Consider the following 23,155-nt stretch of genomic DNA (forward strand, 5'->3'; position numbering starts at 1 on the left):
AGAGGTTTAATGGAGGAGCAGGAGGCTGGAACGAGATGAAGGAAATGAATTGTTCCAGAGATGAAAAAGCTCCCAGGCATATGTCATAAGTTTGAGACGAATTAAGGAAAAGCAGGCTGGGAGGAGTCTGAGGCTGTGGGTGGCAGCCTCGAGAGGCTGCTCACAACCTGACATGTTTCAGATCTTTTGACACGGTCATGCAAGCAACAGAAACTTATATGGTTTTTAGTCTCCCAGGTAGCAGGGAAATGACGATGTGGGAGGATTAGGGGGGAAAAATGAGTTTCTCATTTTTTTTATTTAAATTACTTTTCAGCTACTTCTAGACTGCAGCGGGGTTGATAAACCACCCAGTTCCTATACTCAAGCCTCCCAACTCCTCCGCAGCTCAGCCAAAGTTTCCCAAGGACTTGTTTAACCCGAATCCCAGCTCAGCTCACTCAGGTGGTGTGTGTGGAGGGGCGGGTCTGTGTGGTCACAGTGTTCAGGGTCCAAGAAGACAGGTAAAAGAAGACAGTCTGCCTCTAGGGAGAAAGGCAGACTAATAGACACAGGAGAGAGACTGCAGGGAGTCAGCTGACTGTGCCAGGACCCTAACCCAGCTGGGACAGCATAAGTGAGTGACAGAGTCTTCCCAGAGGAGGTGACAGAAGTCTATCCAGAGCAGGTGACAGCTCACGTCGAGTTGAAGGGTGGACAGAAGCTGTTCAGGTAAAGGAAAGACATCTCTAATAGTCTTGGCTGCGTTTTCCTAGATGTAAGATTACACTACAGAACAATGAGGTTTGGAAGAGAGGGGCCATCCCAAAGCTGTGAGATTTCATTCTGGGATGGGTGGGATGCCACTAATAAAGGGAACTCATTTGGGTTTGTATTAACAGCAGCTTTACCGAGCCTAGTTTGCCACTTCCTCTCCAAGTGACTCCAGTCAGGGCTCCCTGGCAGGGATAAAAGTGTAGTGGAAGTCCTACATGTGAGTACCAAAGAAAACGTAAGGCTCACAAGAGCGGGGCAGGCCAGAGGAGTTGGGGAGCCGGATGGAGGCAGCGAGTGAAAGACAAGGTACAGCAGACATCGGATAACTTGGAGCTCTGAAGAAGGGTGTCATGGAAGAGGAAAAGGGGGGCAAGAAGCACGAGAGGGCACAGCTCGGGTAGGATGCATGGATAGAAATATCCCTCGGACAGCCAACACAGAAAAGTAGAATTGCGCTAGAAAGCAGGATAGAAAGATACACTTGGGTGCTACCAGAGTGTAGAAGTCATGGGTTAGGAGGAGATATGGAGGCTCCTCAATCTCTAAGGGACTCTGGAAAGTAGACAGAAAACAGGTAGGTGAGCAGAATGAAACCCGTGAGAGTCCTGGAGATCCCAGCCTGAGTGAAGCGGCCCAGGTAAAAGCCAGGATTCAGACTAAGTGAAGCTGGGAAATCAGAAAAGAACAAGGATAAAGTGTGGGGTGTGTGTGTGGTGTGTGGTGTGTGTGTGTGTGTGTGTGTGTGTGTGTGTGTGTGAGAGAGAGAGAGAGAGAGAGAGAGAGAGAAGGGAGGGAAGGAGGGAGGAAGGAAGGAAAGAGAAAGGGAGACAGAAAGAAGGCAAGAGAGGGAAGGAAGGAAGAAAGGAAGGAAGGAAGGAAAGAGAAAAGGAGACAGAAAGGAAGAAGGCAAGAGAAGGAAGGAAGGAAGGAGAGAGAGAGAGAGAGAGAGAGAGAGTCAGATTTTAGGAATGTGCCAGGCCGTTTCTTGCCTAGAGCACTCAGTGGTTCTCAACCTTCCTAATGCTGTGACCCTTTAATTCAGTTCCTCATGTTGTAGTGACCCGCAACCATAAATTATTTTTGTCGCTACCTCATAACTGTAACTTTGTCACTGTTATCCATCATCATGGGAATAATTTTAGAGACAGAAGTTCTCCAAAGGAGTTGAGACCCACAGGTTGAGAACTGTTGACCCACAGAAATGTGTTTACCGAGCGTTCTAGTGGCCCTGGGTTCAATCCCCAGTACTAAAAAAGAAAATACATTTAAATATATATATATATATATATATATATATATATATGAATAAAATATATATACATTTTTAAAAATATTCTTCTACGTCTTGCCCAGTGAAAACTGTAGCTCTAATCTAACCTCAGAGAAAATAGCAAATTCCAATGTTTGAGGTCTGGGAATCAATATGTTTGGTATTTGTGGTCTGGGAATCGATACTCTTGCTGTATGTGGTCCAGGGATGTATGCTCCTGGTGTGTGAGGTCTAAGAGTGGACAGCCTTCATGTGTGTGGTTCAGGAATCGATACACCCAGTTGCCCTGCAGCACGTCAGAAGTTTTACTGGAGTTTTCCCCTTTGTTCTCTATAAATCCTACCATGAATATTTTTTGTTCTGCCTCCATTCAAGCTTCAGGGAAACCGAGTCAAAAAATAATCTCTCGTTTGTCCAAAGCCTCCTGCTGATAGCTACACAGCTGGGACGTGGTTCTAGAAATTGGTGGCAGGTGCTGGGGCTAGATCAGGGCCTTGCCCATGATAGACATGTGTTCTACCACTGAGCCACACCACCCTATTCCTTCTAAGCTAAGGCACTGATATCCTGGGGGGGAGGGCGAGGCTGTGTAGTGACTTCTCCATAGAGATATGTTTTCCATCAGTGAGCTGTCAAAGCTAGGTTGGGAGGCCTCCATCTCAGATGCATTTGGTACACTAAGTAGCCAACTGTGGAAGCCAACCACTGACAATCAGGCTATGCAAAAAAAAAAAAAAAAAAAAAAAAAAAATCCATCTATTTGAATTCTTTCCTCTCTAATTCCCATCTATACACATGAGCACACAATCCTATTCTTTCCAAACTCTATTTAAATCTAGGAAGAAATTGGTTGGTTTTAGCACCATAAGCGGCTGGCTCAGCATGTTGGAGTCTTTAAGCACAATTCCTTTCCTTAGCAGTTTCGAAAGAACTCATCCAATAAAAGGTTTTAGGTTTTTTTTTTTCTTTATATCAAGTTTCTTAGAATATTTAAATTTCTTTTTTTTTTCTTCTGGGCATGGCATGCATTCAAGTATCTTGCAAATTCAGAGCTTGGGATGGTGAGAGGAGTTCAAGGTTGCATTGGGCTTCACAGTGAGTTCTAACAGGTCTGGGCTACAGAGTAAAAAGACATTGAAGGAAGAAAAAGCCCTCTGGGGTTAATTCAAGAACAATAAAACAAGCATAGGATCAGAAGTCTTGGTTCCACAGTGAGTTTGAGGCCAGACTGAACAATAGGAGATCCGATCTCAAAAACCATATAAATGAATAATTTACATCTGAACTTTCTTTTGCTCCAAGGTATGCAACAGTGAACACATCTGAGTATTTTCGCTGGTAAATGTTCACAAAATGAACACACTAGGGAAACAGCACCCGGGTGACTGGATCTTTTGGAAAATTATTTGTTCTTTGTTCTCACCATTATAAAGCTTACTTGGTAATTCAGCTCTCTACCTCAGAGTGAATCTAGAAGGGCTAGCTAATTATAGCTTTAAATGTAAAACACTTTGACAAACTTGAAGTACGTAGAGAGCTTCTTAAATTGATTATAATGTCACATGGTTTCTAACTGAAATCATTTCACCTGGAAGAATGTCAAACTGTCCTCATTAGCAAATCACAGAAGAAATGTGTTTGAAATTCGACTTGCGAATTTTTAAACTATGGGCGCCTTGTTACCTGAAATATTCCTGTTTGGATTCTCTGAGTCAACCCCTTCCCTTTCCTCCAGCAATGCGAAGCTCTGTGTTGGAAACATTGCTTGTCTCACCATAAACCCCATGGACGGTGAGTTGGTCCTGTCCTCGGCTGCCACAGGTCCCCAGCGTCAACCCCTGGTTTGCACACATTTTAACCCTGCTATGAAGAGAGCCATATTCAGGTTCAAACTCCATCCATCCATGGGTTACCCGAGGCTGCTGTTTGTAGCCAGGAATGTCAAAGCTTGAGCCAGCTCAGGCAGGCTCAGTACCAGAGTGATGAATTTAGCAGCTGGTGCTTCTCCTGCCTCACTGGGTAGGGATGGGATAAAGAAATGATCGCTCTGGAAGAGACCAATGATAGAACAGAGTCCCTAACATAAGCTACAAGAAGAGCAGCACAGGATTCCCACACCCAAACACAATGGTAGACTGGGGAGTTGGCTTGCCTTACAAGCATGAGAACCTAAATTTATTCCCCAGAACCCTCATGAAAAAAGCCAAGCAAGATCCTACATGTTTGCAGTTCCAGCACTGGACAGGCAGGGACAGGCAGGTTCTTGGGGCTTGCTGGCCAGAAAGCCAAGGCTATTTGAGGCGCTTAAGAAAACAAAAATCATAGACAGTACCTGAGGAATGACACTGTGGTTGTCTTTTGGCCTCTGCACTCATGTGTGCACATATATGCACATATACCCCACCCCACACACTGACGTCAATGGTGCATGAGGGATCATAGGATAAAGATGTAAACCAGAGAGTGATGACACTCCCTGAAGCACATGAAGGTCTCCTTAGCACAACCACTATAGATTTTGTTGTTTGTATCCACAACCTGACTGAGGCTGTATGAAGCACTGTACCCCTTTCCGTTATGGTTTGGATGTGATTTGTCTCCCCCCCCCCCCAATAGGTTCATGTGTTTAATCACCTGGTCCCCAGTTGGTGGCACTGTTTGGAGAGAAGTTTAAAAAAAAAAAAATCTTGTAGCACAGTTACTTGGTTGGAACAAAAGTCAACCTAGACCAGTGCTTGCAGGAGATCGTGGAGACCGCTGGACATGGGGACTGGCTGGCAGACACCAGGCCACAAAGGAAAGGCCTGAGGCTTGTAGGCCAGCTTGCTTCTTACAGAAGTTCTGTTCCTTAGTTCCTGAATATGTAAAGAGACCCAGCTACACAATCCTGCCACCACCACCACCACCCATGCCTTCCTTGCCACGTGGGTTGCACTGTCTCAAACCGTGAGCCAAAATAAATCCCTGCTCCTCACGTTCAACTTTCTTTTGTTGCATATTCTGTCCCTCATTTTTCTTAAGACACTGGGGTCTCGCTATGTAAGCCAGGCTGGCCTTGAACTCAGAGAACGCCCACTGCCTCTGTCTCTTGAGTGCTGAGATTAACCATCGTACCACCGTTCTCAGCATTAACACACTTTGTTTCTTAAACAAGGTCTTGTGTGTGTAGCTCTGGCCCTAACACACTTTTCAATAGTTATTTCGATCAATCTAGTCATTTACATAATCTCGGGGGAATTAATTTTTCTTTTGCTTCCCCTCTGAAAAGATCACACTGCATTGCTTTGGATTCTTTCTTATTCGCCAATCTGAGATTCATAAGTCACCTACTATGTGCATGCTTCTTGTCTTTCTAAGAATGTGAACCCTTTCAAAGCAAGAACAAAATCATTTTTTTTAAATAAACATTTATTAGTTAAAAGCACTTAAAAATAGTAACATGGGTTGGAACGAGGGTCAATAAATATCAGAAGCAGTTAGCTATAATCTAATAACTGGAAGTAACCATGACATGTAAGGGTGCAGGCATGGAGTTAGAGCCACTGCCATGTTCGGCCAAAACCTCTGACTGAGAGCTTGTGTCATCTACCAGCCTATCTCTCTTGTTATTGACACCTTTAAGTTTGTCTCTATCCCTCTCTATTTCTCTATGTCTTATGAAATCTGTTTGGGAGATTTGTCTCAAAAATCCAAAAGAAGACTACTGTGAATAACAAATAGGCCAGCCACTCACCTGACCCTTGGTGAGAAGAGTCCAATAAGCAGACTCCTTCTAATGGAAATCTTTAGCTACTTAATCTATGTCAATTACCAACTATCTATTTTTGTCTTAGGGTTGGCTAATTTTCATAAGGCACAGATAAAATTGCTTAGGAAATCGTTTCATCTCCAACAACTGACTCTTAGCAAATTATTGATGTTCTCTCTAGGAAAACACAGTTTTACACTTCCTTGGATGCCCAAGTTCCATCCACAGCATAGTGCTAACCAATGTGTTGATGAGGTGGTCGGTTATAGTCGTGTTATGAAAGTCCGACCTTTAAAGTCAGGCCACTATCGCACACAACAAGCAAAACAACTGTCCAACAAGGATGAACATCAGAGAGAACAACACAAGCCCTCTCAGTATCCGAATCCCAGCTTCTTCCGCGGAGACCCAGGCTCCATCTCTGTCCCAGAGACCTTTGCCCCCGGATAGCTAACAATACATCCTGTACAAGTGGCTTCCCTACAAAACATCTTGGATTATACCCTTGTACTCAGCATCAACCACTTTGTAGCATCTCAAGAAAATATCACTTTCCATATCTTACAGTGGCAATTATTCCCTTAGCAGAATACAACACCCCTGCTTGGGCAGCTCCTGGGAGCCCATGAATAGAGGGAAATGAGGATGTATGTAAATGAGCAAGGTAGGAATTTCATTGACCTTCTCAGACAAAGCGCTCTTTGTAAATCTTGAATACTGGTATTACTGAGCATTTCAAATGCAAAATATGCACATATCTGTTTTGCTCATTAAGATGTCTGTTCAACCAAGTGTTGAACCTCATTTAAATAATTATCTAATGGAGTGCATCACACTTCTGGGCTGTGTCTTAAGGGTATTCAATCAGGAGAATCTCTAACACACTCAGGGATGTTTGTTAATTAAAAGATCTGGAGACTGAACTGGAGTACGTCCAGCTTAGGGAGGATCCTCAAAGTTAGGTCAATAAAGATGATTGCCATCACAATTTCTCATGAACTACCAGTGCTATGGTCTACTAGACATTCACACATGCCCTCAGCTACACAGGGGTAGCTCTGCTGAAGAGGCCACTCAGAGAGCCACCAGGGCTCTTCCTGTTTGTCTAGCCTTACAAATACCCCTGAGGGCCTTTCCCATTACGGAATCCAAACACAAAGCCAAATAACAAAACTCAGGAGTCTCTAACTCTCTGGCTTATGTAACAAATTTCTCACCCAGGTTTAAAGATAACCTCATTTTTTCATCAAGAGAACAATAACCCACTTTAATGAAAAGAGGAGAAGAAGAAATTATTCGACAATTCCCAAACAGAAAATTCAGTGTGGATTTCAGCAAACTGCTAATTTTTCAACTTTTCATAATAAACATGTCTGAGGAATTTAAGTTAGTTTAGAAAACAATTATAATAAGTCTAAAAACATGTTGGATGAGATTTGTGCATTTTGCATGCACATTCTTAATGCCATCCAGATTCAAAAAAACGAAATCATAGGGAAACTGATACAAACTGTCCCCAGCCCACTCAGTCTAATGGGGACACATATACAGAAATATATACCAAAGTCCAGTGTCATGTGTTTAATAAACTCTTCTAGAAAAGCCAGAGGAGGTTGGCAAGGCTATTTAGACTATAGAAATATCTACTTAAAGAAACTGTGTTTAGACTATTTCTGCAAAGCAAATCAATTATCAATTTAGGGAAAGTGGGTGGAGGGGGCGTTGGAGACAGGGTTTCTCTGTGTAGCCCTGAATGCCCTGGAACTCAACTCTGTAAACTAGGCTGGCCTTAAACTCAGAGATCTGCCTGTCTCCTATGTGATAAGATTAAAGGTGTGAGCCATCACTGCCCAACCAATTATTACTCTTTAACTTCAAATGAGGAGCTGAGGGCTGGGCCTGTGGTTCAGCGGTAGACCACTCAGGGGTATGGGGCTCTGGTTTAAATTCCCAGTAAAATATAAAAGAATATAAAATTAAAAAGCAGTTGGGGTATACTTAGTATTTTGGTTTATTTTAAGGATTTATTCCTGGCGCTCTTTGAGCATCTTGGTTTTCAAAGAGGAAAATGAAATTCCCCAAGGCACATGCTCCTGGTTTCGGGGTCTCCGCCCAACTCTTTACTTCCCATTAGTATTAACTGCAGACTTGGTCGTTAGGTTTAATACCGTTGTCAGCAGTTGGTTGGCTGTCTTCCAAGGAGAGCCACTTCTCCAGCTTTTTCCTAATGGGACTACTAAACTTCCAATTCTCCCTGACCAACAATTCCTATTGGACTTTGAAATAACACTTCTAACCATACAGAACCTTTGTGTTGTTGCGGTTGACTGAGTGGCTACGTTTTCTTCTTCATTTTCATGATTTTCTCGTCACAGGGTCTCCTGGTGTTGGAACTGGGACAGTGCTCCAGGACACTGGCATTCCTAAGTTTATCTTAGATGCCACTAAGGTCATATATAGCTCATCCTCTTAATGTTCTTAAAGAAAGGCTTCCCCTAGATAAGCCAGGTAGCACAAACCTCAGCAACTGAGATACTGAAGCCAGAGGGTAGTAAGTTCAAGTCCTGCTCTGGGAATGCATTGTGCACAAGAACAGCCTGGGCAATCTACTGAGACTGTCTCAATATTTAAAAATAGGAAAATAACTGAGTGTTAGTAGAGTGTTAGTCTAGCATGTGTGAGGCCCTAGGTCCAATCCCCAGTGCCAAAAAAAAAAAAAAGAGGGAGAAGGAGAAAGAGGGGGAGGAAGAGAAAGAGGAGAGAAGAGAGAGAGAGAGAGAGAGAGAGAGAGAGAGAGAGAGAGAGAGAGAGAGAATGTCAATGTCACACAAGCTATAATCATCAAGAGAATTAAGAAATTGTCTCCATAAGATAGGGCTATAGAGAAACCTGTAGGGCATTTTTCTTAATTAGTGATTAATGTGGGAGGAGGGAGCCAGGCCATTGTGGGTAGTGCCATCCCTGGGCAGGTGGTACTGCGGTGTTAAAAAAGCAGGCAGAGCAAGCCATGAAGAGCAAGCCAGTAAGCAACTCTCCTGCGTTGTCTTTGTATCAGCTCCTGCCTGCCAGTGTCTGTCTTGACTTCCTTTTGGTGTAGACATGTAAGCCAAATAAACCCTTGGCTCCCCAAGTTGCTTAGGTCATGGTGCTTCACCACAGCAACAGTGACCCTAAGGCAGTGATGGCAAGAGGAGGGCAGGGAGACAGACTCTCTCCTGCCTTGTACTCTTTCACCCTCTTCTCTGGCCTTTTCTTCCTTCAGTTCACTTTCTTGCTAGCTCACTTGCTCATTCATTCATTCATTCATTTTATTACCATGCCCTTAGATTCTGCCTACCTTCCTTAACATAACTCCTTGCTAACTTAGGTGGCTGTGAACTACCTAAGACCCACCTTTCTCCATTTCAGGCATGCTAGGCAGACATTCCAGGAGAGCTTCAAGTAGGGCCACATTAGGGAGGCTTCTGATACATCCAGTCTAGTCATTTCCTTTTTATTAGTTATATTGATCACCTTCCCAGAGTAATAACAGAAACCCTGGCACAGATATTTTACAGAACAACAACAGCAACAAAAAATCATCTGCCAAGAGCCACTTCAAATACTGCTCAAAGATTAAAAGAGAGGCCAGGACAGCTTCATCCTTTGGATTTTTTTTGTCTGACCTATTTCTACCTTCCCTGTCTGAATTGTTAACAATGTTCTGTATTATTTTTCTAACACTGGGTATCCTAGGTCTTCAAAAAAAAGTTCCTTTATGAACATTTTTATTAAACTGAATCAAGGAAGGTCTAAAATCTAACTGTGGTGAGCCCCGGGGCACCAGGATACTGGGCAGGAGCTCTGGCGGGGCTGAGTGGAAGTCCAGTCTACACCAAGCCATCCTGTCTGGCTGCCTTTGATGCAGCCAGGTTCCTACATCAGATTCAATTATAGCATTTGCTTTTCCAAGAATGGCACTGTAGGCAAGTCAGACTTACCTATCAGACCATTTCAAAAGGGTTTTGCAACTCACAATGGTTTCCAACTAAATGAGAAAACTCAAGTTGAGCTTTCATTTCATAACTTGGAATTCTCTTTTGTCAGTCAGCCAACTAAGATATTCATTGAGGGTTAGACCATGGTCCAAGAGTGGTAGGCATCCAAAGTGTGGGTGCCGATAAGAAGATGGAATGCTGCCTTTCTGAGCAGTTCTGTCTGGCCTCTGTCTCTCTTTTCTACAGTCATCTCTTCTTCTGGTTATGAAATTAAAGAGGAAGGTCTTTACTTACAAAGCCATTCATCAACTGAGAAAGGCAGTGCTGTCCTATGATTGCAGCAGGGCACTGGAAGGCTTAGGTAATATTAAGCAAAGTGGATTTCCCTTTGTACATTGCAATATGACAGTAAGTGCCTACAGAAATGGCTGCTTACCAATTCAGTAATAAGGTCTGTGGAGTGTGCTGCAGCGTTTGGAAGATGGCCACTAGGAACAATGCAAAATGTAACTTTTTTTTTTTTTTCCTTTTTTTGCTTATACGATTCACCAGAAAACTGATCATTATTCCTTAAGGAAGAACATGAACTAGTAGTTCAAACTGAGTTGCTTATTATAGACTACCGTAGAGGTACCTGGGCAAAGCAATTATTGATGAGGAAGAATGGGAGTCCCCTGGAGAGCCTGGCAATCAGTGGAAAAGCACTCTGCACATAGCTGGGCTATTGGATTCCAGTCATGACCTGTCTTCGCTGCTGCGAAGTCAAGATGGGGTGCTACAGAGCAGAGATTTATAGCTGGTGGTGTTATATACTAAATCACACAACAGCACTCCAGCCATAACTGTGTGGAAAGCCAGCCCCGAGATCAACAGCACTTCTTTAAATAACAGGGAACGCAGACGTACAGTCTCCATGAAGCCTGGTAGCAAAACAAAAGTCAACAGATTTCATCATCGGGTCCAGATATTAAAATTTCCATGTTAAGTACCCAGACAAGAAAATGAATAGATTTTTTTATCCGGACATTTGGCATAAAATAGTTTGAATCAAATTTTTTTTCTCTTCTATATACCAAGTGGAGTTGCCACTGAGAAAGAGATGCATCATACATCTTTGTCATCATAGCAGGGAGAGGTACCAAACAATGATCATTGGTCCTGTCCTGTTACTTAGCGTGTCAGTGAAGGCATCAGGAAGCCGGGCTTTTCCCAACCTTCCTGGAAGCTATGGTCAGCACAGTGCTCATCCTCTGACTGTCTCTCAGGGGGCAAACTCTCAGATCTCACATCGAAGTCGAGGTAGTCTCTCCCTAGCGTAACAAAGACGCCCACTCCAAAACCTCTCCACACACACTTGTTCTTTCTTCTCATTTGCTAGAACTTGGTCACAGATATTTTCCCTAACCCAGTCATTGGCCAAGAGACACCAGTTTTCCATGATTGATTACCAGGAAGGTGATGCAGCCTGCCAGCCTTCCCTAAGCACAACCTGACTGGTACCTAAACAACTTTGGGGTTTGCTATGTAAAGAAAACTGGAGAAGGGGAGAGGGCAAATGGACAGACCAGCAGCTACGCATGTTGTAAAATTTTCCCATGATAACTTTCTACATGTGCTTGGTTTGGCGGGGTAAAAGGGATGGGGGTGATGTCTAATAAGATATAGTGATAGTTAGCGTTGCCGTGGCTGTGACCAAACACTTGCAGAACCTACTTAAAGAGAGAAAAACGTCTATGTCAGTTCCTGTTTTCAGATTATTCCGTCCATGATTGCTTGGGCCCTTGACTTGGGTAGAATAGCATGGCTGCTGAGGCCTGTGCCAGAGGAAGGGCAGTCCACACATGGTTCACAACAGGAATCAGAGAGCACCACAGAAAGGGTCCAGGGACAATACCTCCCAGAGCCTGCCCTCAGCCACATACTTCCTCCCATCTGGACTCATCTTCCAGTTCCCACTGTCTCTAAGTTAAGACCACCAGACAGAGTCCTAAGGTTCAAAACCACCCTCTGGACAAAATTTCATATATAAACCGTAGCAACTGCCTTCAACATTTCAAAGAGTGGTTCAAGAATCAGATGAAGTAAGTCTTCTCTTTCATTCGAGAGAACATTTTCCAGTCCTTCTGGTTACTTCTCAAGAAAAATTATTGAGAAAATAGCCTGAGTCCACGGTGGGGATGACTATGAGAAAAGATTCTTCTAAAGTAGAAGAAAGAGCCACGGAGCCACAAGGAGGGCCCAGGGAGAAGCAGGAAACTCACAGAACAGGGGGTGCTGAATCTAGATGCCAGCATGTCCTTTCCTCCATTGAAATGCCCTTACTGTAGGAGCCTTTGAGCATACGGTACATTGTAAGCCGTATCCCAAAGCCAGCTTTGTATTAGCAGCATGTTCAGTAAAACGAGTTTGCAGGAGTCGGCTAAGAAGAGCTACCTGAAAAATCATTTCTGAAGAACAAGAAGGCACCATTCATTCCCAACAGGCAAGGTGAGAATTGCCCAGGGCTGGGGAGGACTGGGTAAAAAAAGAGTAACTTGCAACAGATGCATGACTTCTTCGTATGAATAAAACTGTTCTAAAGTCAGACAGTGACTGCCCTAGGTAGCTTCTCTGTCGCTGTGACAAAAACACGAAGCAAAAGCCACATGGGAAGGAAATGGTCTATCTCATCTTATAGCTCGTAAGTCAATCGCTCAGGGGAGTTGGGGCAGGGACTGTCTTAGGATTTTACTTCTGTGAACAGACACCATGACCAAGGCAAGTCTTATAAAAACAACATTTAGTTGTGGCTGGCTTACAGGTTCAGAGGTTCAGTCCATTATCATCAAGGTGGGGGCGTGGCAGTATCCAGGCAGGCATGGCGCAGGCAGAGCTTAGAGTTCTACATCTTCATCCAAAGGCTATTAGTGGAAGACTGACTTCCAGGCAACTAGGGTGAGGATCTTATGCCCACACCCACAGTGATACATCTACTTCAACCAGGTCACACCTATTCCAACAAGGCCACACCTCCACATGGAGCCACTCCCTGGTCCAAGAATATACAAACCATCACAGGGACTAAAGGCAGGAACTGAAGGAGAGATTGCAGAGGGGCACTGGCTTGATCTCCATGGCTCTCTCAGCCTCCGCCTGCTTTCTGGTATACCCCAGGACCACCTGCCCAAGAGTGGAACCGAACCACTTACTATGGACCACGGGGTCTTCCCATATAATCATTGATCTGCAAAATGTTCCCAGAGACTTGTCTACAAGTCAGTCTGATGGAAACAGGTTCTCAGGTAAGGTTCCCTCTTTGCAGACGACTCTAGCTTGTGTCAAATTGACAAAAACTAGCCAGCACCTAATAGTTAACCAGAAGGGCTGGAAAATGTTCTCTTGAATAAAAGAGAAGACTTACTTCACATAATTCTTCAACCACTCTTTGAAATGTTGAAGGCAGTTGCTATGGTTTATATACGAAATTTTGTCCAGAGGCCGGTGTTTTGAACCTTAGGACTCTGTCTGGTGGTCCTAATTTAGTAAATATACTAATGCCTAATAGTTAAGCTCTTAAAATGAGCAATTTTATGGTGCCCAACATATTTTTATTGTATGCTAAAGATTTTTTTTAAAAATGATCAACCTAAGAAGCCATCCACAGCATTGATTAATGGAAGTAAGAGAGAGAGGATGCAACTGGAATCCTGAGAAATCCAGTGAAGGCCTGGACTTCTCAAAGTCATAGAAGGTGAAAGGTGAAAGATGTTTTAACTCAAGTATTAAAGGGGCCATTGATCCAATGTTTGGTTTGGTTATACCATAACTGACCTCTTTTCTCTACTTGGCTCTGTCAGAGTGCCTCAACTCTCTTCTGGTCACCTACAAACAGAATTCTACACACACACACACACACACACACACACACACACACACACACACGACTGCAAACACACTTGCACACATTTTTTTCTTAAAAAAGAAATTGTCATTCATTCCCATCTTCACGGGAAAAAAAAAGATGAATAAATAAAAATCAATGACTGCTTTTGGACCTGTTTGAGAACTGAAGACAAGGATCAAATCACTACCCCAAACTCTGGAGGGCTAAATTGATCTAGAAAGTTACAACCAAGGTTTTACCTGAGTCAGAAGCCCCTGGAGCTATGATTGGTAGAAATAACTGATTATTTTCATAATGTGTAGGTGAATTTGGCTGTCTATGACTACAGTGAATAACTAACTAGGAACCACAGTCGTGAGCCAACTCGTACATTTATAGGTTTCACATCCAGGAATTCTACAGTTGGAAACTGGCTCAAAAAGATTCCCTAGCCTTCAGACAGAAAAAGGTAAAGAGTAATCTTTGTGAGACAAGCCCAGAGCATTTTCTGTCATAAAGAAGCCCCTCTCCAGATACAAAACTATAGTGGAGCCTCTCTTACCTGAGGCCTGGGCCTTTAGTCTTCCTATGCTAAACCTCTCTACCTTTCCTTTCTCTTGTGTGAGAAGAGAAGCTAAGAAACATCTGTAAAGGGAAAAACACTAGGGACATGGGTCCACTAGGACTTAATAAGAGTGCACAGTCAAGATAGGGGGTTATATAAGGTTTGGATGGGTGAAGAAGGATGATGGATTGAAGATGGGTAGATGGATGATGAGGTGATGAGTGGATGGATAGATGCATGCATCCTTGGGGGATGGAGGAACAACAGATAAAAATCATGCGATTATATAATATAATACTATTCAAAAGAAAAACTATATTATTTTGCTACCATGGGTAGAACTGGAGAACCCTGAGTTAAATAAGTCAGCCATAGAAAAACAATTAGCACATGTTCTCACTCAAACGTGCAAGCTAAAAATGTCAGATTCATAGAACTCAGGGGCTGAACGGTGGTAACGTTGAGGAAGGGGGTTGCTTATCACACACCAAAATGCAGTGAAGTAGAGAATCCTAAGGTCTCCAGTTCAAGGGAATCATTTATAACAACTTAAACATCGTATAACTAACTAGAGGGGAATTTGAACTTTATCAACACAAAGAAATGATAAATCGAAAAAATGTTCTATATTCTCTTCTGCTATTGCGATGATGCTCTCTTCTCACCAAAAGCAATTGTGGAGAGGAAAGGGTTTGTTTAGTTTTATACTTCCAGGACATAGTCCATCGTTGAAGGAATTCAATGCAGGAACTGAAAGGCAAGAACCTTAAGGAAGGAACCATAGAGGAATGTGTCCTGCTGATTCATTCACTGACTCATTTTCATAGCTTCATTATAAATCCTGAGGCCACCGGCTTAAGGAATGGTGTCACCCACAGTGGGCTGGTCCCTCCTACAATTAATAATCAAGACAGTCCCTCATGGGTATTCTCATAGACAGAAATGACCTAGTAATTTCTTATGTGAGGCTTCTCTCAGATGACTCTAGGCTATGTCAAGTTGTCAAAGCTGTCTAGGACAAGAAGGGAATGTCATTTACCATAATGCAGCCTCTGCCTACTATTGTAGAATATTTCTCTCATAGTCACACCAATATAGTCCCACCTAATAGTCCTACCAACAGGGATCCACTGTAATGGCTGGACTGCAATAGAAAGAGCTGGAGACAATAGAGAGAGAAACAGGCACAGCAGAGAAGTTTGGAGTCTAGCACTACAGTTGCCGCAAGCAGTACGATTTCTAGCCCTGGGAACAAGGCACCTCTCATTCAAAGGCCTATTTGACTCCACTTCTATCCCCTAGGGTTAGAACCATCAAATGGTTTTTCACAAGAAGAAAAGCATCAGGCATTGTTGGGCTGTTCCTAGGATAGTGAGGAGCCTTCTGAACTGAAATTCACAAGGAAGTTGCAAGTCATGAGGCCCCTCCATGAGCTTACCTAAGAAATAAATAATTGCTAGGGGAGAATAGACTCTTGGGAGGCACAGCTGCAGGCTGAGCAGAGCGCTCCCGCCCTCCCTCTCTGGCTTGCTCCAGGGATGTGGCTTTGTGAGTCATCAGACATCCTGGGTGGGCCTTTGGAGATGCAATTGTCTTTGAGTCAGTCATGCTCCTGGAACCCCTCACTCCTGCTCCCTGGAAGAAGCCTCCAAACCTCATTAGCTCACTAAGCTACACTTGTGTCTTAGTTAGGGTTTCACTGCTGTGAACAGACACCATAACCAAAGCAACTCTTATAAGGACAACATTTCATTGAGGCTGGCTTACAGGTTCAGAGGTTCTGTCTGTTAGCATCAAGGTAGGAATGTGGCAGCGCTCAGGCAGGCATGGCGCAGGAGGAACTGAAGCTTCTCCATCTGAAGGCTGCTAGGAAAAGACTGGCTTCCAAGCAGTTAGGAGGAAGGTCTTAAAGCCCACAATGACACACTTCCAACTCCAACAAGGCCACACCTACTCCAACAAGGCCACACCTCCTAACAGTATCACTCCGTGGGCCATGTATATTCTATCCACCACAGCTTGGGTGGAGTCATTTCTTGGGTAGATGGTTGGTACCCTATCTGTTCACGTCTCCTCAGAGAAAGTCAAGCAATAGACATGCAAGTGACAAGAGAGCAAGTCTAAAGAGACAAAGCCAAGGTCTGAATTGGATTTGGGGGTGTATGACACAGGCCTTAGGACTCTCTGAGAGGGAATTATTAATAAAGAACTATGTTAAGATCCCCTGTGCAAAAAGCAGGTAGTGTGTAAGAACGGATCGATACAGGAAGCAGAGGCCTGGGAACTAGGAAAGATTTTTCTTTTAAAGAAGAAGAAATGCTAAACACTGTTAACAAAAGCACCTAGACTGAAAAAGACATGAAGAATCCCTCCGACTGGCTCATTAGCAGGACTAAACTCAAGTAAGGAGAGTCAGTGAACTTACCGCAGCTCGGTGAACACAAATAACCCAACCAACAAGCAAGCAAACAAATCTAAGCTGAGGCCCGGTGTGATGGTTAAGGCATTTAAGGCCAGCCTCAGCCTCCTAAGAACTCAATGCCAGCCTGGCTATGAAAAGGCATCTCATGAAAACCAAAAACCCAAATTAATTAATTTGATCTCCCTCCAAGTAAGCAAACAATCCCAAAAATATTTTTTAAAATGCAACAAACAAACAAAAACAAAAACCAATCAAACAAACAAACAAACAAAGAAACCCTTCTGTCAGTTAGATTAAGGTTTGTGAATCTCGGTTTTTTTCCTGAGCATTGCTATGAACGACCTGGAGAATCTGGCCCTGTGACAGGAGGGACTATGGGAGTTAGGTCAGTGCTCAGCTGTGCTCAGCACATCCATGTGCACCCACCTCCTGTGTGCATCTCTGGCAATCCTTTCCCCAGGGCTTCTGATTGGCCTATGCCACAAGCATTAGTTTGACATCTAGTCAGCCTTCAGAGTTGGAGGAGCCCAGCAGCAGGAAACTCATCATGACACTTTGATGTGTTGCAGAGACCGGTTAGAGGGAGTGAAAGAGCAGTGTGAGGCCAGATCCCCCTGTGGACCTGGGACCTGAAGACAGGGGAGGGACCTTGGGAGTCAGGTCTGGCCTGCCAGCTGCTAGGGACCAGGGAATGAGTCCTAGCACTGACTTGTGGTCCTGTGATGTGTCCCGGGAACTCTTCATCTCTATCACGCTAGGTATTTTTGTTTTCAAATGTTATCCTTCCTCAGTTTCCACCCCTCTGCTTACCCTACCTGTTGCCTCTTGTGTACCTGCTGCTCTTTGCATGAGAGACTGTAAGTAGAGACTTCCAAGGTTTGTCTAGACTGTGACAGAACTTTGTTATTGATCTTTTGGAGGTTTTCTTACCCTACCAGCATAATCTCTAACCTGATTAGACTAGAGGGTCAAACCACCTGATTAACTAACAGTCTAAGTGTTGATGTGGGGCCATTTTAAATATACAATTAACATTTTAAACTACTAAAGTAAACACTGAGTAAAACTGGCATGCATAGGCCTCTTCCAGTTAGTTTTGAGCTATAGGTACATTAAGAATTATGGAAGGGGGCTGGAGAGATGGCTCAGTGGTTAAGAGCAGTTTTTCCAGAGGTCCTGAGTTCAATTCCCAGCATGGTGGCTCACAACAATCCATAATGGGATCTGACGCCCCCTTCTTGTGTGTCTGAAGACAGCTTCAGTGTACTCATATACATAAGATGAATAAGTCTTTTTTTTAAAAAAAAAAAAAAAAAAAAAAGAATTCTGGGAGGAATTCTACCTGAAGACTTCAAGGGGGCCATGCTTGAGTTTACCACAGATTTGAGACTAACCACCCCCACAATTATGAATCCCTGATAACCCCTGTCTATTTTTCTCATGAATTCTAAAAGAATGTTCCATCAAGTTTGTTGGCAAGAAAGGGTTCATCTTTTTGCAATATGTGCAAACCCACATTTGTGGCCAAAAGGGAATTTCGTTCAGTAAAAAAACAATTATTCTTTACTGGTGGGATAAAGAGACATCCCAGGCTCCCTTCGGCCTTGTTGCTCGCCATCACGTCTCAGCTTGATATTGATGTAGCAGGACGTGGCCCTCTGGCCTGCTAATAGCAAAATCAGTGCTTTTTATTTTATTTTTCAAAAAGCCATTATAATATCTGGTCATCCACTTCTAACTTCTGTTATGTAAGGCCCTCGAATTTTGGTGGCACTCCTGGAAGCAAGTGATTGCTTGGGGGAAAGCAGTAACATGGACTAATGATAACCACGATCCCATTTGAGTCCCAGATGGTAGAGTCCGCTTAGGAGCTAAAGTCAACCTCTGCTCCCGCTTTTTAGGTTGTTTTGATGTTTGTAAGTGACAGAAAAAAAAGGAAGATGCCACTATCTGAGTCGCTCAGGAAGAAGTTGGCTGACGAGAGCAGGCTCCATGTCAGGGGACCTCTCTGTACCCTTTTGTTTATCTTATCTCAATTTCTACTTGGCATCTAGTATGGGAGGCTTTCCTTCTTCAATATGAGATGATATTTTAATCTCTTTATAGTTTTCTTCTCTGGAAATTCTTTGTCGTTGTTTGTTTGTTTGGTTGGTTGGTTGGTTGGTTGGTTATTTTAAATTCAGTTGCCATAGGTAATTTAGAAAGTTCTCAGTGGCCGCAGGGAGTGTAGCTCAGTTGGTAGAGTGTGTGCCCTGGGTTCAGCCCACAGCATCACATTAAACTGGGCATCCCATGCTGGTAATCTCAGCACTGGGATGGGAAAAGCAGGAGGGTCAGAAGTTCAAAGTCATCCCGGGGGGGGGGGGAGGGAGAAAGTTCCCACTGTGCTGGTGCATGCACAAAGCCACTATATCCCATACATGGAAAGCACCTTCCAACAGAATATAAGCGTGACTGAGACAAACTTAACACTTCGTCGCTTTACAGATAGACTCACACTTTATTTTTTTCTGACAAATATAAGAGATAGAAAAATATCGTAATATGCGAATATAGCAGTGGTTCTTTTTGTAACAGAGATTGGGGTGTGCAGTGCAGACCAAAGTAGCCTGTTTCCCTCTGGCTGTTCAACAGTCAACACTAAATATATTCCAGTCACTGCGTTTGCTCGAGAGAGTTTTACATGGGGAAACGGGTTTTTTAAAAGGTTATAGCATTCAACAATAAATATTATAAAGCAAGGAACCCAAACAGCCTTTAAGATATATAATTACAAAGGACAAACTTTAGACTTCATAATCAAAGCTAAGAACTCATGTCTTCAAAATAACTTCAACATTTCCTGTCAATATATAATAGAATACCCATTTTTTAAAAAAAAAAAAAAAAGAAGGAAGAAAAATACGAGTAAACACAATATTGCAGATGACCCGAAGAGTAAACAATTCAGTGTATTTATAAACGTCATTTCAACAATATACTCTTTGCCCAACAGGCAATAAAAACTAGTTCTGTCATCAGAAATGTGCCCCTGAATGTGACCTTTGAACTTATGAAGTGATACCATCATGACTACAAGCCATCTTTGGAAGGGGTGGCTGAGGAACTCTTGGTACATGCAGATATTTGGTTATGATTATAAAGACAAAAAAAATGAATGTCCAGGAATCTGAAGCTGAAATCACTTTTGATTTTGTTAAGCACCCGCACAGGTCTCTTCCTTCTGAGGCACCTCAGACAAAATCCCACTAAGTAATAAATAAATAATAAATAGGTGCTAATTTGTCTCTGTCGATCCCTTTCAGCTTTTGAGTCTCTAACCCCCACTCCTCAGAATAAAACTGGAGGCCCTTCCTTAGACGTTATTTCTGCCACACAAAACAGCTGTATGTAATATGTACATACACATGCATGTCTTTTTCAAGGACTGGGTAATGCCTCGTTTTCCATCAAATAATCCTTCTTCATGTACTTAGTTCCCCTAACTAGCCTCCACACTTCTAAGTAAGTGTCCTTTAAGGACCTCCTTCCCACCTCATCAGAATGCCCTTCTGCTCTTGAACTCCTAGCCACCAGTGAGATCCCTCTGGTGCTGCCCCTTGACTCTTGCCCACCTTGCTGTATGGAGCCACCTGCCCCCTCCGCACTCTCTGGCTCGCTATTAACGCTCTCGGCGGACAGCTCCTCCATAACGAAAGGCAACTGGTCCCCACTTGGCTGTCGCTCCTCTCCCTCTGCCTGCGATTCCAGATCTTCATAGTTGCTTTGCCTTCTGGTCTCCACGAATTTGGCCACACAGTAAATGATGGAGCCCAGGGTGTTCACCACAACGCCGGCAATGAACAGAGAGGTGGGCTCCACGTCGCTGAACGCCACCATGCCCACCGTGATAGTGGCGATGCTCTTCACCACGCCCACGAAGCTGGTGGTCACAGCAGAGTTGATGTAGGTACAGTGTAGTGTGGTGAAGTTCATGGCACAGCCGATCAGGATACAGGCCAAGAATATGGAAACCATGGCCGGGTCCTTCCAGCCTGGAAAGGTCCAGGCGTGGATGGAGTCGGTGCTGGCGAAAGAGCAGATGACCAGCAGAGGGGTGGCGGAGACGGCGATGACATACTGTGCGGTGAGAGGCCCGTGCTCCGTGTCTGCGCTCGCCTTCTGGATCAGCACCAGGTAGGCTGCGTGCACTAATACAGCCAGCACGCCCGTTACGTACCCAATGGGGTCGCCTGTCAGGTCGCCAGCTCCTGAGCGCACCAAGACGGCAGAGCCAGCGCGGGAAAGAAAAAGAGAAGACACAGGGTTGGGTATCCACTCCGGGAAGCATGTCGCCTTGGGGGGGAAAAAAACCTTAGCATCCCACTTCTGCCCACGAATTTTCCGAGTGCCCAACAGAAACCCTCCTTGCCTCCATCACTGTGTCAAAACGAGACCGTCAAGCCAACCTAATGTACCCGGTCTTCCTTTAGCCAGGGCGAAGGCCAAGGAGAGATCAGATGCTCTCGGGGTAGGCTCCTTGGCGTCTCTGAAGCCTGCACGGAGGCCACCTGGGCGGGTGGTTCCCGCCCCGTGGGCACCGGAAGGGACAGGGAACCCCAGCTAGCGGCCTCAATCGAGCGCGGGCGAGGGCACGGCCCGGGAAAAAGTGTTTCCCCTCTGCCCGCAACTGGATTCCCCCGGGGTCCTCCCCGGCCCTCCTGTTCCTGAGCCCCGGGGGCCGGTCCCTTCTCCCTAGCGCCCGGGTACCGAGCCCAGGTTGCTCAGGCTTCACTCCCGTCCCTCTAGCTCCCCAACCCCGCGTGATCCGAGGAAGTTCCCGGCCCCCTTCCTTCCGGCTCAGTGCAGGGCTGGACTCCAGTTCTCTGAGCTGGCGACTCTCCATCCCTCCTGAGGAAGGGGCTGAACAAGAAAAGACCCGGGTGGGGGAGGAAAGGGGCGGGTGGGGGAGGAAGCCGGGACACTTGGGGGGCAGGGCTGATGGAGGAGGCTGGAAGGCTGAGGGAGGCTGCGCTGGGTCTCAGAAGAAAAGTCCCTTTTGTGATCCCAAGGACCACTCAAAGCTCTCCGCCTCCCTGCCTCAGTATCCCCATCTGGCAGTAAGGGCGTTGCACCGAGTGGTCCCCGCGGTCTCTACCGGGTGGGTTGGGTGGACCGGGGTTGGCGCGGGTCCCGCTCACCTGCCAGGGCGGCGCCGCAGGTGGTGATGAGCACGGCCGCCAGCACCCCGGGCGAGGGCGCGCCGTTCTTGAGCACCAGCACACCGATGAGCATGGTGACTAGGGGCAGGCAGCGCTTGAAGACTACGTACATGGGCAGGCTGAGGCCGCGCAGCGACCAGAGAGTGAGGCTGGACTGCAGCGTGGAGAGCACGGCGACCCCCGCGAAGGAGCGAGCCAGGCTCAGGCCAAAGGGGGGCACGGCAATGAGCCCCAGTCGCCGCAGCAGCTCCAGGCTCAGCGCCGCGGTGGAGCTGGTCAGGCACTGCACCAGGGTCAGGAAGGAGAACTGGTAGCGGCTGATGAGGAACTTGAGCAGGATGTTGAGGGAGCCAGAGAAGACCCCGTGCGCGATCGCCACCGAGATGCCCAGCACGCGGCCCCGGCACAGCTGCCGCATCGCGCCGGCCTCGCCGTACCCCGCCGTGGCGGAGCTCGGGACTCGCGGGAGGGCGGCGGGGAGGCGCGGAGCGAGGGCGGCGGGGGCGCGGGACGAAGCGAAGTGCAGGGAGTGCGGGCTGGGCTGCGGAGGGCAGCTCGAGCCGGGCGTCCTCCCGGCTCAGCAGCTCAGCGTGCGACTGCCCCGCAGCTGCCGGGAGGCGGGGGCGGGGGACTCCGAAAAGTGGCAAGGGTGGGGGACGGGTCTGAGAGGAGTGGCGGGAATCCTAGCGACCACGACTTGGAAGTAGGTGAGGAACCCTGAGGAGCTGTGTCCCGTGCGGTTCCCGGGTCAGAAGGATGCTCTGTGGAGTGCGGGCTGGACCTGCTGAGGCGGCTGCCGCGGGGCGGGTGGAGCCTGCTCCCCTTGGGCATCCAGCGCCCACCGGGGTCGGCTCTCGGGGCGCGGTACCTCCTCCCCTCCCACAGTGGCAGAGCAGCGGGGTGCGTGCTGGGGGATCCCCTGCACAGCTAAAGACGGTATTAGAAACAACGCTCCAGCACTGAGCACCGTTCATTGGTCGCAACAAGTGACGGCGCCCCCAGCCCGGTGGCCCGCGAGTTGCAGCGGATTTTCCACCCACGGTCTCTGTCAACGCTGCACGGGAAACGAGACACGTCGGTGCTGGAGGGCGGCGGGACACCTGACATTAGACCCCAGCGCCTTAAAAGAACCAGTGGCTGGGGAGTGCTTTGGATCCCCGAAGTTGGCCTTTTCTGGTGCCAGGCAGTGAGCTCGGGTTCTTCGCTCCTCCCAGAAAAGGTTCTTGGATCCTGCGTGGCTCTGTAGGAGCTTTTTCTTCATGGAGGATGGCTTCTGGGCATCGGGTCGTGGGAATGGAGGGACGCACTTAATTTAGGCAAGGAGAGAAAATAGGCAAAAGCAGACACTGAACGG

The 23,155-nt window shown here is 45.9% G+C and overlaps 1 protein-coding gene across 1 annotated transcript; it reads right to left on the reverse strand.

Annotated features, from left to right (window-relative positions):
- Positions 1 to 19,079: 19,079 nt before the first annotated feature.
- On the reverse strand, positions 19,080 to 22,644 carry Slc35d3 (solute carrier family 35 member D3). Its single transcript, XM_021221735.1, has 2 exons — positions 21,781 to 22,644; positions 19,080 to 20,850 (listed from the first exon to the last, which is right to left on the reverse strand). The coding sequence occupies exons 1-2, from the start codon at positions 22,217 to 22,219 to the stop codon at positions 20,021 to 20,023; spliced, it is 1,269 nt and encodes a 422-aa protein (XP_021077394.1). The 5' UTR covers positions 22,220 to 22,644; the 3' UTR covers positions 19,080 to 20,020.
- Positions 22,645 to 23,155: the final 511 nt, after the last annotated feature.

The sequence above is a fragment of the Mus pahari genome, chromosome 21, assembly GCF_900095145.1.
Source record: "Mus pahari chromosome 21, PAHARI_EIJ_v1.1, whole genome shotgun sequence".
Taxonomy (NCBI): domain Eukaryota; kingdom Metazoa; phylum Chordata; class Mammalia; order Rodentia; family Muridae; genus Mus; species Mus pahari.